We start from the raw sequence: 17,493 nt of genomic DNA, 5'->3' as shown, positions 1-17,493 counted from the left end.
TTTGTTGGACAGCACTGGATGAACTCCACTTCTAAACCTATCTCTATACAATTTGCCAGGGTGAATGAATTTAATACAAATCTAATATGTCCCTCTCTCGCTTAAATGCCTTCAATGATTTCCACTTCCATCAGTAGAGATCAGTTAGCAGGTGGTGAATCAATTTTGTGGGTCACAACCGTGTAAGAACAAAACTAAGCTTATAAGGCCCTCTCTGATCTAAACCCTAGCTAACCCCTAACCCTCAACACTGTTTTTTGCTAGGTTCCACTACTTTAGAACTGCTGGTGGATTCAACTGACACAGATCTTTCTTTCGTCCTCCTTTACTGCCTTCCTTCCCTCCCTCTCTTTTTCCCTTCCTTCCTCCTCCTTCCTTCCTTCCTTTCTTTCTTTTTCTTTCTTTCCTCCCTCCATCTCTCCTTTCTTCCTCCTTTCCTTTCCTCAACCCCCCTTCCTTTCTTTTCCTTCCTTCATTCCTTCCTCCTTCTCTCTTGTTTCTTTCTCTCTCTCTCTTGTCAAGCTGAACCTTCTCTTAGGAGTTCTGGTTCTGCCTTCTCTTTGCCTGGACTTCTACTCATCCCATAAGCCTCAGCTTAAGAAACGGATACTCCAGGAATCCTGCTCTGAACGCTGCAGAACGGGATGGATGCCCTTCTCTGACCTTTCATCACGAGCCGCAGACTTGAGTTAACAGGGTTGTAATACCATAAAGATTTATTTAAGCGTTCGTTTCCGGCACTATACTAAGTTCTTTCAGCGCAAGAACTATGTTTCTCATCTTTGTATCTCAAAGGAGAAGCACGGCGCCTGAAACATACTAGGCACTCATTCAATAAATGTTTGTTCAAAGAATAAACGAGGAAAGGAAAGAAAAATCAGTCAGGGGCGCGGACAATGTAAGTGCATCGCAGGCTTTGGCCATCAGAGGGCGCAGGCGCACCTCAGCTGGTGCGCAGGCGCGCAGGGAGGGCGGGCGCCGTGGCGGCGGCAGCGGCGGCGGCGGCGGTCGTGGCTGCGGCCGGGGGAAGTGAATGGTTTTACCCAGAGGGCCCTGCGCCGCCTTTCTCCGCTGGCACCGGCGCTGCTCCCTGCTCCTCTTTCCCGGCCATGGCGTTCACGTTCGCGGCCTTTTGCTATATGCTGGCGCTGCTGCTCACCGCCGCGCTTATCTTCTTCGCCATCTGGCACGTGAGTAGCCGGGGCCGGGGGAAGAAGGGCGAGGAGGCGGCGCAGCCTCTTCTCGCCCCGGGTCGGCGGTCCGGGCGGCCACGGCCCGCAGAGGTGCGCGCGCCGGGCGACGGGGCCGAAGCGAGGCAGGCCGCGCGGTGCGGGCTCTATGAGAATTCCGTCTGCGAGCCGGGGGCTGCAGGTCCGGGGGTTGCGGGTCCAGGCTGCGGTGGCCCGATGGATGGATGCGCCCGCTGTGTCCCCTCGCAGGCCGCGCGCGCCGCTACTCCTCACTGGATGGGTGGGGCGGCCGCGGTCCTGCGGGGGCCCTTGCGGGACAGCGCTTCTCCCGCGCGGACCTTAGCCGGCCCCAGACGCTGCATCCCCGGGGAGGATGTCAAGGGCGCACGGAGGCATGCTGCGTGCTTAGCGGGAACGAAGTTTGCCGGTTACTGTTATTTAATCACATTGTCTTTCTTTCCGGGTTTCTGCCGGAGTGTGGCTCAGATGAGATCGGATAGCCTACTTTAGATGAATTTCCAACTCTCTTTTCAGCACTTGTTGGGCGCTCTTTGAGTAGAACGCCCCCTTTTCCGGATTCTGTTCCCTTGTGAACTTTGATGCAGATTGATTCATCACTTTGGTGACTGCGTCTCCAAACTTTCCCCCTAAATCATACTTTGACCGCCAGAGTTTCTCGAGAGACACTCTTCCTAGCTGCCCGTCTTCAGGGTAGCTGGGTTCAGTAGAGGTAGTTTTAATTTGATTTCGAAAATGCTCACAAATCTTAAACTTCCCCAGGGCAGTTTTTTGTTTTCTCTTTTCTTTCTTTTTACTCACATCTTGCTGCAGGTTAGAAGCACATCCTTACTGGTGTCTGTAAGGAACAAGTAAGTTCCTCGTGACAGTTCTACAACAGATTTTTTTTTTTTTTTTTAAGATTTTATTTATTTATTTGTCAGAGAGAGAGAGGGAGAGAGAGCGAGCACAGGCAGACAGAATGGCAGGCAGAGGCAGAGGGAGAAGCAGGCTCCCTGACGAGCAAGGAGCCCGATGCGGGACTCGATCCCAGGATGCTGGGATCATGACCTGAGCCGAAGGCAGCTGCTTAACCAACTGAGCCACCCAGGCGTCCCTCTACAACAGATTTTTAAGGATTCTTGTTTCTCTAGCACAAAATTAGAAGCAGCCTTCTGGAAGTCAGCATTCACTAAAAGTGTATCTTATATTTGCTTCGCCCTCCTCATGTTCTTTTAGTGGCTTCTGGAATATTAGTCTTTTGAATGATTTTTTTTTTTAAAGATTTTATCTATTTGACAGAGATCACAAGTAGGCAGAGAGGCAGGCAGAGAGAGAGGGGGAAGCCGACTCCCCACTGAGCAGAGAGCCCGATGCGGGGCTCGATCCCGGGACCCCGGGATCATGACCTGAGCTCATGACCTGAGCTCAAGGCAGAGGCTTAACCCACGGAGCCACCAGGGACCCCAGTCTTTTGATTGTACATGTTCATTCATGTACATTTTAAGTCAGGTTTCATCATGCCAATAACAAGGATTTCTTAGGGAACATAGCCTGGCGGAATGATTTAAATGGCAGCAGTGTCTTGTGTTAAAAAAAAAAAAATTCAAATGTAGAATGATAACCATAAATTATTCTCTTTAGATAAAGAGTGTGATTGTGTTTGCAATTATTTTAGAACCTAACTGCAGTATAGTGGGGAATGCTTAGGTAAGCTGTTCAGTAACTGCTCCCTCAAAACACTTGTGAGTAGGAACCAATAAATTAAGAGCAGTTTAGGCTCTTTGGTGGAAGAACAATAAATAAAGATAATTTGGAATGCAAACTAGCTCCACTTTAGTAAGCCCGTGGTGGAATTGAAATGTGTGGCTCCCTTCCATTTGTAGATGTGAATTTAAGTCATTTCCTGCTTGATGGGTACTCTTTGTCTTTTTGAGACATGAGGATTTTAAGCCAGAAAGCTGTGGATGGCTTTGTTTACATTTTGAACCTGTTTGTTTGGCTTAAGGAAAATCTGAACTGCAAAAAAAAAAAGGGTAATTTGGGGCACCTGGGTGGCTCAGTCAGTTAAGCATCTGCCCTTGGTTCAGGTCATGATCCCAGGATCTTGGGATCGAGCCCTGTGTGGAGGTCCCTGCTCAGCAGGGAGTCTGCTTCTCCCTCTGCCCCTCACCCCGCTTATTCTCTCTCCGTCCCCTTCTCTCCCTCTCAAATAAATAAAATCTTAAAAAAATAATAAAAAATAAATTTTAAAAGTGGGTAACTTAGTTTCAGTGTTGAAATGAGAATGTTTCTGATAATTTTAAGTCCTATTATAGAATTTCTAAAAATTCATTTATACTCCACAGATTAATTGAGAGCTTTTATCCTTAGGGATTTCTTCATAGTTCAGATGATTATGCATCCTTTGGGAACAGATTGAAAACTCTAAAGTATATAATTTTGATTTTTCTATTAACTACATAACCTTCAGTTTATTTTCTTACGTCATTTAAGTATCAGAAAACTCATTTTGGAAATTTCAAATAGAAATTCAAAGAATCCTGTTTACATTAATCATTGTATGGAGGATTTTTTTTGTGCTAATGGTTACATCTGTCAGTTTACTCCTAGTTCACGTGATTGATACTCTGTGGAGAGTAGATGTAAGAGCATAGGTTTGTTTGAACAGAAGTCATTCCCTAAAGACATGCATCAAATTTGAAGGTATTCTGAATTGCATAGTTTGTTAGCTTTAGGTATATATCTGTTCTGCCTTAACACTTCTGTGAGACTTTTGTGAATATCTTTGTCCAGATGCACAGTCACTAAAGATAACGAAAACCAGTAGGTTAATCTTTACAGAAGAGTTGAAAAGTCCAGCTTATAGTGCTCAAACGGAAGCTTATATAGTAACATACCTGTTAAAAGATCCCTTGAGGTCACCTGAAGAAAATGTCGAGTCAAAAGAGTTAGTTTTAAAACATAAGATTTATATTCTGCTATTAAATTGGATCTTACTATAGGCAAGTAATTTTATTTGCGATGAGAGTCCTTACTTTGAACTTTATTACTAAGATGCATTGGGGATATATCACACAGCAAATGTCAGGTATTTGGTTAATAATATCCATAAGTAATCAGAAATTAGTATCTTCTAGTTGTACATTTATTTATTTTTTCTTTTTTAAAGATTTTATTTATTTATCTGACAGAGATCACAAGTAGGCAGAGAGGCAGGCGGAGAGAAAGGAGGAAGCAGGCTCTCCACAGAGCAGAGAGCCCGATGTGGGGCTCGATGTGGGGCTCGACCCCAGGATCCTGGGATCATGACCCGAGCCGAAGGCAGAGTCTTTAACCCACTGAGCCACCCAGGTGCCCCTACATTTATATTTTTAACATTTATAAATGTTAGGTTTCATTAACAAAGGCAAATGCCTTTTGGTAAGTTCTGTATTCTTTTTAAGCCAGCCCCCTCCCCCACCCCCCCCCCCGACTCGCCTCTGTCCCTTTCCTTCAATAGATATTGATTGAACATTTAAGTATGTGCCCCGGCTAGGGACATAGCAGCCAGTACAGCAAAATTGTCATGGAGTTTACATCTTGATGTCTAATTATGTTTTTCTATTCCTATTTTAGTTAGAATTTTTATTTGGTCAGCTTGGTTCATTTTGTAAAATTCTAGAAATTAAAAAACAACAACCATCTTTTTATGAAGTGAAGAACTTTAACAGGTAAATAAACCAGCATAGTAAAAGCTAGGAATATGGAACTCCATTGATTACTGGTAATATTGAGTAACACAGCCTCACACACGAAGATACTATTCCTAATTCACAAGTGGAAAGGCAGACTGAGTTCTCTATCTCCTGCGTGACCAGTGACAGCAACTAAAATAATTCTCCTATAAACTTGGTGCCTATGGCTTCTTATTTTGACATCTGACCAAGTACCACAAAGTGGTGTGTTGCCCTTATTTTGATTTTTAATACATTTTGACTTTGAAGTTGTGCATTAAGTGACCCTGTTTTACAGCCACATTTCTCCAGAGTGTAGACAGAAACAATCTTTTCATATTTTTCATAAGTGGATGAGATCTCTCCTGTTACCACATTTATAACTGTTTGACTCCTCTTACTGTGAGAAGTTGGTCTTACCTGGGTTATCCTTCTTCAGTCTTTAGTTTGGTGACCTCGGGAAATCACCCTCAAGTGTAGGAGATGTGCATAGGACCCAGAAGGAGGTTAGATGGATGACTTTTATCATGGCCTTGAACGGGGTAGCTCTTGCTTCTATGATGCCATTAGGTGCATTAGAACAAGATGCCTCTTGGGGCAGAAGAATTAGGAAAATCCTCCTGCCCACGCAGACATGCTTCTCCGTGCAGAGCCTGATGTAGGGCCAATGCCAGGGTGCTTGGCAGCAGGAGCTCAGGCTGGCTTTGAGCTTCCATCCTGGCCTTCTGTCCTATGCAGAAATTGCACTACTCTGTGTGGCAGTCCAGGCCTGGTATTCCTCTATTCTGAGGCCATTTCTTGTTATTCCCTATTGAAGCAGGACTTTGAAATGTATGTATTTGGGCACAGTGGGAACAAACTGAAGCATGTGAGTCCATCTCTAGTGTCCCACTGAGCTCTGATGTGGGTGGGGCATGCACAAATGATTAAAAATACTTCACCGGGGGGTCCCTGGGTGGCTCAGTGTTAAAGCCTCTGCCTTCGGCTCAGGTCGTGATCCTGGGGTCCTGGGATGAGCCCCGTGTCGGGCTCTCTGCTCAGCAGGGAGCCTGCTTCCTCCTCTCTCTCTCTCTGCCTGCTTCTCTGCCTACTTGTGATCTCTGTCTGTCAAATAAATAAATAAAATCTTTAAAAAAAAAAAACAAACTTCACCCCAAGGGACACACAAACCTGTACACAGATACTCCACTGGAAGAAATGCCATATTGGTAGTATCATAAAGCTCTCTGCTCTGGGGCTGTTAGACATGTATGCAATTATTTCTGCCCCAAGGAGTCAGGGAAACCTGCAGAGTGGAGCTGATGTAGGAAGAGGGTTTTTAGATTACAAATTTTTTTTTTAAGATTTTATTTATTTATTTGACAGAGATCACAAGTAGGCAGAGAGGCAGGCAGAGAGAGAGAGAGGAGGAAGCAGGCTCCCCGCGGAGCAGAGAGCCCAGGACCCTGAGATTATGACCTGAGCCGGAGGCAGAGGCTTTAACCCACTGAGCCAACCAGGGCCCCCTAGGATGACGAGTTTTGATAGAAAAGATCATTTTAAGAAGAGAAAATAATTTGAATAGAGTCATTGAAAAATTGAAAATTGAAGATATTTATCACAGTGATACCAGATCATTTAAATGGTATTAGTTATTTATTAGGACATGGTGAATTTACTGTAAATTGGTACATGTAGTATTGGTATACTTTTGCTTTTGTTTTATTAACTTTATTCAATTATCATTTGATGATGAGGCAAGTTTGTTGCTGCTTTTTATTAAAGGTCCTAACTAACTTTAATTTTATTTTAGATTATAGCTTTTGATGAACTGAAGACTGATTACAAGAATCCTATAGACCAGTGTAATACCCTGAATCCTGTAAGTTATAATATAGGATTTTTCTTTAGATTTTTAAACTGTTTTTGCTCTTAATATAATTTGAAAATGGCCAATATTCTCAGTGGCATGACATATTTGTTCTTTTTGAAGTAGGCAGGATTTACAGAAATACTCTTTTTCCTGCTTGACTGTTCTATTATTAATCTGCCAGTGATCTTGTCAGCTGTCGTACTAACATTCTTCCAATCTGCTTTTTACATTGTCGGCCAAAGACAGTTGAAAAGGTCAAAAAGATTAAAAGAGTCAAAATTGCGTTAAAGGTGTGTACTGCTTTTTAGTTTAATGTTTTAATGCTACATTCATTTCATGGGGAGGGTTAGGGCATTTGTATTTGTAAAATGTTCTGTTTGGTGTGCTTGTTCATATGCCTGTTGAGGATTATGATTTCATGAAATTCTGCATTTTATGCAAATGTTTGCTTGCTGGCCCAGTCAAGTAGGGAAAGCTGTTAAATGCTTATGCATTTTTAAAAATGTTATAGCCATAGGCACTTTTATATTAAATTATTTGGTGCAGTGTTTGAAAGTTGATTAACAGAAAATGACTTTTATAGATGGTAAGATGGGTTTTCTGTTGTGACTTATTGGGAGATAGTCCCAAAGTGGAGTCTTCAGTACCATGTCTGCTTTTATCTTTTGTTATGTCTATTCTGGAATTAATCATTCACTCTTTCAGTGATGTTTATTCAGAACCTTTTAGGTGGATAGCTCTTTCCTTAGGCTCTGGAATCAGTCGTGCTGACCTTTGGACTCACGCTGCCAGAATTTTGTGGATAACAGTTGGTCTACAAATGTCTACATAGTTATTTCTAATATAGATCCATTCTAAATTTCTCAGCCAGACTTGTCTTACACTAAGTTCTGAGCTCTGATGGATTTCGTTATAACATGGCTCCATTGTGCTTAGGGATTTGTATATATTTTTGGCTTCATTCAGTTTATTCATTTAGGAAGATTCTCCTTTAACCTGTAGGTTTGATTTTGCCTAATTGGTCGGAAGCTGAAAGGTTGTTTGTAAGAAGACCGTGGGTATGTCTCCAAGAAATAGAATATAATAATTTATCTTAAAAATTACTTAAGATGAGAACTTGTGTAGGCTTTAGTTGTGTAAAACTATAAGACACTAGCACACCAAAGGGATCTTATTTAGAAAGGGGTCTTTAAAGTGAGTGTGCTACTTTATCATTGTTTCCTCTATAAATAGGAGTGATGCGATGGATTTTTAGTTTGTCTCTAGAGAACCGCTACAGTAAGACTTGATGTCTTGATGACAATTAAAAGTATTAACTTACTAGCTGTTTCTCTGTTCTTTTTTATTTTTATTTTTTTAAATTTATTTATTTGAGAGACAGAGAGAGAGCATGAGAAGGGAGGTCAGAGGGAGAAGCAGACTCCCCATGGAGCCGGGAGCCCGATGCGGGACTCGATCCCAGGACTCCGGGATCATGACCCGAGCCGAATGCAATTGCTTAACCAACTGAGCCACCCAGGCGCCCCTGTTTCTCTGTTCTTACGAAATAAAATAGGTGAAGAATCTGCTTTCTCATTGGAAAGTAATAAGGTTGATTGTAAAGTGTCTTAACCTACTGTTGAAACTGATTGTTACCAAGAGAATAAGGAACCAAAATTTCTTTTTTTGACATTTGTTCATTAATAGTATTCTGTCTTCTTTGGCTTCTCATTACTTAAAATAAGCAAACGATGATGAGGATGATAAGAGCTGAAATCAGATGAGGGCTTTCCTAGGCAACAGGCGCTGTGCTTTCCTTGAGCTTTTTCATTCAGTGCTCATGACCAGCCTAAAGGGTACGCGTATTGCCATTCTCTTGAATAGGAGGATAGGCTGCGGCTTAGCAGGGTTGAAGCACTATACCAGCAGGGTCACACAGCTAAGGTAGAACCAGCATTTGAACCCAGACAACTGGATTTTTACACTCATGCTTTGGTATTTCCCTAATTTACGGTAAGTTTAAGAGGGACTAATTTAATTTTTACATATGTGTGATTTCTGACTCTCCTTCATGGGAGGAAATTCTCACTTAAAAAAATACATGTGCTTAGGACCTCCTAATGCTACATAGATTAGAAGGAAGTTTTTGCAACAGCACAAGTTAGTGTTTGGATAGGGTGCCGATAATTGGCTTACTAGCAGTGCATCTGACAGTTTTCCCGATTTAAAATTTGTTTTGACAATTCTGCCAAAGTATGGGGGAAGACAAATATTATTTTTAAAAATGTGAGCCTTAACTAGAGAATATTATGATTTGCATTTAAGTACTATCATTTCAGCCATATTTGCATGAGGAATTTTTTTGGGTACTAGCTCTTGGGTAAACATTGGTTCCTAAATGGAACAATTTTTGTGCCACTTACGGGGAAATTTCACCATTAAAGAATGATTGGAGTGGACTGGTTTTTATAAGAGATGCATTATAAAAGTTTCTGGATGTTTTTGAGGAGAAAGGAGTGTGGCATGTGTTTCATATTAGAACTGGAAGAGTTGCAGATTATCCGTATTCTCACTCTTATTAAAGTATATTGTTTAAGAGCCATAGGTATTGTGCATTCAAAATAATTTTCTCCCCATATCTCAGTCTGGAAGTGTAGGATGAAAACTTGAATGATGATTTGTATTAGCTATCACTTGGCTTTGGAGAGCTGAGATAGACTTATTATATTGTAAAGAAAACTCCTGTAATTTAAACTAGCATTATAAACAGCTCTAGTGGAACTCCTACTATAATATTTATTTTTCTTGGTTTGTCCTGGTTGTAGTTCTTGTGTTTCAAAGACTTCCTGTGGACATTTTCTTGTTTTCTTGCAGATGTTTGATTTTGATTTAATTACATGGTGGCTTAATGGTTCGTATTATTTACAAGTTTATATACATATGCGGAGTTTATCTTTTGTTATTATATTGCTTAAGTTTGTAGAAGATACCTGGTTAGTAATATAGATTAGTTGGTTTTACTGGAATTTCATTTAAAATATTATTCATTAAAAAACTTTGCTTTACAGCTTTGAAATGGAAAAAGTGACTTGGGAGTATTATAAAGTGGGCTTGAATATGTAGTACAATTGTAATTATACAGCAACGGTTTCCTCTCAGGAATGATCTGATGATGTTGAGGATTCATATAATTTTACTTTGGTATGATACAGTCATTTGAGAAGCTGGCTCTGTGTCTGTGACTTGCAGGAAGTTATTTAGCTTAAACTTGCAATGAAAAGTTTGGGACTTTCATTTAACAGAGTCATTAGGCTGAATGAAGTCTTTAGGATGAAAAAGATTTATTAAAAATAAAGCATGAATTTTTGGTCATATTATAAAAAGCATTTTGCTTGAATTAATTTTTCTCATTTAGTACCACCTACAATAAAAAAAAAATCATTTTGTTTTTGAGTTCTGAGTGTCTCCTGGTCTGCTGTGTCTGTAGAAGTTCACTGGAAAGCAGGTTTAAAGAAGCAGGAAGCCATGTTAGAATTGGAGCTCAGGAACCGGGAAAATTTCAATTTTATGGTTCAGAACTGTCTTTTCCCTCCTACATTGCAGAATGCACATTGTTTGCATCTGTGTATATTAGTATTCTTTCCCCCCCGACTGTGCTGAGATTATTGGCTTTTGGCTTTCCATTGAAAAATTACTTTTGTGATAATGTGATGTGGTTTGCTAAATATTGTTTATGTAGCATTCCTGGTTTCTGTTAAAAGCTTTAAAACACTAATGTGTAAAATATTTTGAAAGGGAGTTTTGTTTTGTGGATTTTTTTTATCATGTTGCATGTGACCAGATACCTCCTTTTTGTATTTTTATCATTACTGAATGGTGGAAAGAAAAAGTATTCCAAGTGATCAGCAAATAACTGAACTGTCTGGGTAGTAACTTTGTGTAATTTAACCTGTTACTGTAAGAATATGAGTTTTAAATTTTAGGTTCTATTTTTCCATATCATCTGGACAGTTTGCTTGTAATTCTGCTTTTGGTAAAAAGTTAAATATGGAAACAGACCTCAGTACCATCTTTCGGGCCTGATTCTTAGAAAGCAGTGAATTTTTTTTCATTATGGACACTTGGTTGCCACCTGCTTTCAAGTTAGCATTTGACATACTGCCAAGGCATTTTGATAACTGGCTTGTATTTTTCTTCCAGCTTGTACTCCCAGAGTACCTCATCCACGCTTTCTTCTGTGTCATGTTTCTTTGTGCAGCAGAGTGGCTTACGCTGGGTCTCAATATGCCCCTCTTGGCATATCATATTTGGAGGTAATATTTAGATATATTTCTAATACTTTACCTAGTTATATTTTAATTATACTATGGTTGATACAGTTATCTTGCATGCTAGTCACCTAAATGAAAACTGAAAAATGGTTGGCATTTATTTTAAAAATCTAGCAGATGAACAAATCACTGTTTCAATACCATTTATGGTGCTTACTTTGTTACCCTTTAAAGGAGTTTTTCAAAAAGTGAGTTTTAATTTACATACAATAGTGTACATAAGTCTGAAGCCCTATCCCTGTCAGTTACCCCTGTACCTCCCCGGGACAGCAGTGACCTCTGTCAACTTGTGTAAGTTTTGCCCATCTTTGAACTTCACATAATTCAAAATGTACAGGGTGTCTAACTTCTTTCTCCATGTTTATGATTTTAAATTTGGTTGTTTATAAAATATATTCACATTTCATAACTACTAAAAGTTATGTCTGATCTATATAATAGAGTTAGAGCTTTTTTTTTTTTTTTTTTTTTTAAGATTTTATATATTTATTTGACAGACAGAGATTACAAGTAGGCGGAGAGGCAGGCAGAGAGAGAGGAGGAAGCAGGATCTCCGCGGAGCAGAGAGCCTGATGCGCGGCTCGATCCCAGGACTCTGGGGTCATGACCTGAGCCGAAGGCAGAGGCTTTAACCCAGTGAGCCACTCAGGCGCCCCTAGAGGGTTTTTTTGTTTTTTTTTTTAATGGGAATATTAAAAATCTCATTGCTCTTGGGAAATATACTTAAGAAGTGTTTAGGTGTAAAGTGGTATCACATCTGTAACTGATGGTATCACATCTGTTTTGTAAAAAAAATGTGTGCATATTTGGAGGTAAGACTAAAAAGAGAAGGGTAAAGCTGTGTGATTAATGTGAGCATTTGGAATATTTTGGTGACGTGTTCTTGCACCTTTTCTGTAAGCCTGAAATTATGTTAAAAAGTTATTAAAAGGAAGAAAAATCTCACTTCATTTTTACAGTTATTTTTCTTTTTCTTGTGTTTATGAAATTGTCGGGGAGACCAGATAGGACTTGTTTAACTGTGCTGATCTCTTATAGGGGCTCTTGTTTTAAAATTAAGATGATAAGAGGAAAGAACTCCACCCTAGAACTAAAGTTACTCTTCCCTGTGTGGACCACCTCTCATTGCAACAAATGTTACTGGAGAAGAAAACCCCTCCTTCCCATCTTAAAGGTTGTCTTCCCATTTGGAACGGCTAATTGACTGTGTTTATTACAGGTATATGAGTAGACCAGTGATGAGTGGACCGGGACTCTATGACCCTACAACCATCATGAATGCAGACATTTTAGCTTATTGTCAGAAAGAAGGCTGGTGCAAATTAGCTTTTTATCTTCTAGCATTTTTTTACTACCTATACGGGTAAGTTTAAAAATAAAATGAATATATGATTTCCTTTTGCTTCCAAAAAAGTCTATAGGTATTATGGTCTTAACACCTTAAAATCCACTTAAAGAAGAACTCAGTGTCTTGCATGGTGGAGACTGGTAATGGCGCAGTGCATGCCCCAAATGCACGCACACTGACTATGATTATAAACTGGTACTTGTCAAGGCGGCCAGCTGGTGTGCAATCAGAGGTAAAAATTTTGGGCAGGGGAGCTGCTTCCTAAATTTTTGGACATAGTCAGTCAGTGAAGGATAATCCTCATTCTCCTGGCAAAGTGATGGCCTTGAGAGGATTGCAAAAAAGTGTGAGTTTGCCAAAAAATGTTTGCTTGGCTTCACTGTCTATTTTGAGATGATGTTTGATTTTTTTGTCATTCTTTACAAACTGTATGCTCTACCCTTTATTTTCTGGCTTGCTTGACCTGAATGGGCTGAATGAAAAACGGATCTGTCCTATATGATGTTGCAGTTATTGATTCTTCTCCCTTTATTCCATGATGGACTCATATCATTCCTCTAGTTCAGGGTTTCTCAACCTCAGCACTATTGACATTTTGGGCTGGATAAATCTTTGTTGTGGGGGCTCTCCTGGGCACTACGGGGTTTCGAGCAGTGTCCCTGGCCTTTACCCACTAGACGCCAGCAGTACCTCCTTTGGTCACCAAGACAAAAACTGTATCTAGATGGTGCCAGATGGGGCAAAAACCAGCCCTGGTTGAGAACCACCACCCTAGATGTCCTGTAGATTCTCATTAAAATGAGAAAAGGACACAAGTGTGGAATTAGATTTCTTTAAGCCACATAAATATACTTTCTCATTTTATTATCATATATTCAACCAGAGGACATTCCACCTGATTCTTTTCTTTCTTTTTTTTTTTTTTTTTAAAGTTTTTATTTATTTATTTGACAGAGAGATAGAGAGAGTGCACAAGTAGGCAGAGCGGCAGGCAGAGGGAGAGGGAGCCCGATGAAGGGCTCGATCCCTCATGACCCGAGCCAAAGGCAGACACTTAACCGACTGAGCCACCCAGCGCCCCTCTTTATTTTGAAAAAGCACTTTCTGTGTGTAGAACACCGTGCAGGTAGTCACACATATACACAGCTGCTGTCTCCAGTTACCGAACAGACTGAGCCACCCAGGCGCCCCTTGATTTTCAAACTATGAAGAAAATTGGCTGTGTAAGATGGAATTGTAATCATTTAGCATCTTCCTATTCCCCTCTCCTTTTTGTTACTTGAAAACTTGCTAAGTATTAGATGGTAGGTTTATATTCTTATTTCTTTTTATTTCATATAAGTTTCCATTATGGAAAACAATGAAGTATGAGACTGAAATTTATGAAAAAGGTATGTTTATGCTTTTAGAGGTTTTAATTGTGAAAATGAGTAGACTTTAGAGCATTTGCAGATGCTCATTTATGAAACAAAAATAGTAAGTTCTGAAAAGTGAAATGCCAGGTGTCATTTTCATTTCCTGTTAATTTTCATTTTTTCAGTTTCTTTAACAAATGCCTAGAACAGTGCTGGCATATAGCAGACACTTCAGATGTATTTGTTGAGGGGTGCCTGGGTGGCTCAGCTGGTTAAGTGTCTGACTAGATCTCAGCTCAGGTCTTGATCTCAGGGTCATGAGTTCAAGCCCCATGTTAGGCTTCATGCTCGCTGTGGAGCCTACTTAATTAAAAAAAAAAAAGACATACTTGTTGAAAGGAAGAAATGAATCATTGAATAAGTGATAATATCGGAGATGTACAGTTGAGGGAAAATTTTCACCAGGAGATGGTGGCACTAGGTCATTTCATTTCTGCTTTAAATTGTTAATTGAGTTTACACAACCCTTTGCTTTGTATTTCCACATAGAGATCCGTGCTTTTGAAGCATGCCTTTCCCACATCATTCTGGTAAAATTGCCCTGAATTAAATGGTTATTTTTATTTTGCTCATTTGTGCACTTTGTCAGCCCCGTTGCTATTGTTTAGAGCCTTTCTCTAATGGGGAGGTTTCTTAATTGACCATTCCCATCTGTAAAATGGGGATAATAATGGCACCCACCTCCTGGGACTGCTTGGAGGACTCAGCGAGGTCATGTACATAAAAGATCATGCCCGGCATGACGTGAGCCCTCCGGAGATGCTCGCTGCTATTGTTAGACAACTCCGGAGCAGTGTACTGTTTGGATTGCTTCTCTAAGCTCTGGTCCCCTATTAAGCTTTCAGCTGTGCTGTTCTACTTGCTAAAATTGGAAAAGAAATAGGGGACAACCACAGCACACGCACTGAGCCAAGTCCTACCTTAAGCAGAAGTCCATAAAGGCACACTGAGATCATACTGCGAACTGGTTGGTCGTTGGTCTTTTCACTTTCTGCGGCGGCGTGATACTATACACCGGTTTGCTGTGTGAAGCAGACTCAGCTTTTTGGTGTTTTTAGTTTTTCTAGTTAGAACGTTTGAATTAATAGGCTTTTTCTTCTTTTCAGCATGATCTATGTTTTGGTGAGCTCTTAGAACAACACACAGAGGAACTGGCCCAGTAAGTGCATGCAAAAAGCCACCAAAGGAAGGGGTTCCATCCAGCAAGGTCCTGTTTCCAAGAGGAGCCTATGGAATCTGATCAGTTACTTTAAAAAAATGACTCCTTATTTTTTAAATGTTTCCACATTTTTTGCTTGTGGAAAGACTGTTTTCATATGTTATACACGGATAAAGAATTTAAATGGAATTACGTATAAATTAATATAAAATGATTACCTCTGGTATTGACAGGTATGAACTTGCACTCCTTAAGGAACAGCCATAATCCCTTGTATGATTGCATTAATTATTGACTATCCTTAGTCCATTGGAAGCTTTTGTTATATATAGGAACTTGTAGGGCTCATTTTGGTTTATTGAAATGCCGTCTAATTATAAATTAGCTGTAGATATCAGGTGCTTCTGATGAACTGAAAATATATATCTGACTTGTGGGAAACTTCATGGGTTTCCTCATTTATCATGTATGTGATTATATATGGACACATTACAAAATAAGAAGAGTGGGATTTTTTCCCCTTCAACTTGAATATTATCCCTGTATATTGCATGAATGAGAGATTTCCCATATTTCCATCAGAGTAATATACTTGCTTTAATTCTTAAGCATAAGTGAACATGATATAAAAACATATGCTGAATTACTTGTGAAGAATGCATTTAAAGCTATTTTAAATGTGTTTTAATTTGTAAGATATCACTTAATAAGAAATTGGTTATTATACCTACTGTTCTAATCTGGTGGTAAAGGTATTCTTAAGAATTTGCAAGTGCTTTAGATTTTCAAAACTGAATGAGAGAACATTGTATAACCGTCCTGCTGTTCCTTTAGTGCAATACAATAAAACTCTGAAATTAACTTATTTTCAGTGCATTGTTTTAAGATTACAAATAGCTATTTCTTACACTTGCTTAATCCATAATAAAGACATATTACTGTCAGTTTTTAAAAAAAATAGTAGAGTACGATATCGTGTATGTGCGTGTGTTGTTGTTTTTTTAAATATCATGTCTGCATCTAAAAAGGAGTATTTTTAAATGGCTAAAAGCACATTACCCTCTGTCACCACTTGACAAGACTTAGAAACACTGATGGCACAGCATCATCATTTTTCTTAACCAATTTAAAAAGTTATTGTGAGACTTAAAATGTTAAAAATATTCCCCCCTTTCTGAAACAGCAGGTTTCAAGGAAAAATAACTTGTTAAATTTGACTTTTTATTGCTGCTTATAAGGCAGGTAAATTATGGCTTGCATGTTTGGGGAAGAATTCTTGGGCTTTATTTGGAATGAGGTAGTTAAGGCAATTGAAAATAGTGTAAGTGGTTCAGAAGTTCTTAAAAGATCAGAGAAAGAAAACCACATAATGCTCATGGGAGTTTGATGGATGAGTCTCTGGAATTCTTATTCTGAGAGCTCTTTGAATTAGATGCTGTTGAATTCTCAGCAGAGAAAATGCCTCCCCACCTTTGGGAGAGTAGATGTTAACATTTGGGATCGCGTGACAGGGTGAGCGTGCTGAAGAAGAGGATGTAGACTCAGAAGAGTGAGGAGAGCCACACCGTTTCATAACGAGAGAAGCTTTAAAGACCTTACGTTTTATGGTCTGGAGGACATCTGGAGGGATCTGGCTGTTGGGTCCGTTCATGTAGAAAATTATTCATTGGCCAGTTGCTAGGCACTGAAGATTTGTGCTCAGAGTTTGAGCAGTCATTCAGTTTCTAATCCAGCTAATTATGTCAGCACCCACTCCTCATTTTTCTTTCTGGTTCACAAATACTTCTGATCATGAGAGACCTTGCCAAGTCCAGATAGGTTTCTTGGGGCCATTACTTTAACATTCCTGTCAAAGTATTTTCACAAGCCCTTGCTGTCTCTTAGCAAGCACTACTTTCTTTTATAAGTTTTAACACATCTCCTTGTAATAATGTATTCCAGAATATTCTCCAAAATTCTGCAAGGTTTACTGGCTGCGATTTGTGGAAGCCACCTTCTCATGCTTCCAAAATTAGATACATAGTCCTTAGCTGATTCCTCAAAGGTGGCTGACTGCCAGTGAGGTTTACCCATCTCAGTGGTAGGTTGTTGGTTTGTAGGCATGTAAGTGATTAAAAGATTGAGTACCTGGAAGCTCAAAAAAAAAAAAAAAAAAAATCTGCCCCCTTTGATATTTTAGGAACTTAAATCACTCGCCAGGAGGAAGTAGAAACAAAGTACTTGCATTAGGCATATCCTACTGGCTCTTTTCCTTGTTTGGAATCTGTTTTGTGCCTGCCATTAATCTGGTTGGGGCAGCCCTCGTGTTCTGTTCCTTTAGGTCCAGCTGTGGCATAGTTAGCCTGGGTTCCTAACCCTTCCAGCTTTTACCACCCTGTTCCCTGTGTAGTGACAGCTGTTTACGTAGGTAATTTTTTTTCCTTGTTACAATTGCTTTTGCTCTTATGTGCTTTGATTTATCTTGAAGAGTTTTCCAGCTTCCAGAAACCATTAGTATACCACACTG

The 17,493-nt window shown here is 39.8% G+C and overlaps 1 protein-coding gene across 2 annotated transcripts; it reads left to right on the top strand.

Annotated features, from left to right (window-relative positions):
• The first annotated feature begins 979 nt into the window (after window positions 1–979).
• LOC111140620 (cornichon family AMPA receptor auxiliary protein 1) lies at window positions 980–16,095 on the top strand. Of its 2 annotated transcripts, XM_022492813.1 has the most exons (6): window positions 980–1,190; window positions 6,696–6,764; window positions 6,998–7,045; window positions 10,935–11,047; window positions 12,285–12,428; window positions 14,935–16,095. In XM_022492813.1, exons 1-6 carry the CDS (start codon window positions 1,110–1,112, stop codon window positions 14,960–14,962), a joined length of 483 nt encoding a protein of 160 aa, XP_022348521.1. In that variant the 5' UTR covers window positions 980–1,109; the 3' UTR covers window positions 14,963–16,095. The 2 variants fall into 2 exon arrangements, with proteins under 2 accessions (XP_022348521.1, XP_022348522.1); XM_022492814.1 differs by lacking the exon at window positions 6,998–7,045 and having other exon boundaries at window positions 14,935–15,840.
• Window positions 16,096–17,493: the final 1,398 nt, after the last annotated feature.

This window comes from Enhydra lutris, unplaced genomic scaffold, assembly GCF_002288905.1.
Source record: "Enhydra lutris kenyoni isolate GAN:26980312 unplaced genomic scaffold, ASM228890v2 scaffoldscaffold4, whole genome shotgun sequence".
Lineage (NCBI taxonomy): Eukaryota > Metazoa > Chordata > Mammalia > Carnivora > Mustelidae > Enhydra > Enhydra lutris.
Note: the sequence above shows the minus strand (reverse complement) of the source record. Positions and strands in the feature narration are given on the sequence as shown.

Bases quoted from the DNA above. Each gene is read 5' to 3' on its own strand.
- LOC111140620 (XM_022492813.1), top strand. From the start codon at position 1,110: ATGGCGTTCACGTTCGCGGCCTTTTGCTATATGCTGGCGCTGCTGCTC. The intron at 6,765-6,997 runs GTAAGTTATAAT...TGTCGGCCAAAG, and splicing joins AGTGTAATACCCTGAATCCT to ACAGTTGAAAAGGTCAAAAA. The intron at 11,048-12,284 runs GTAATATTTAGA...TGTTTATTACAG, and splicing joins TTGGCATATCATATTTGGAG to GTATATGAGTAGACCAGTGA.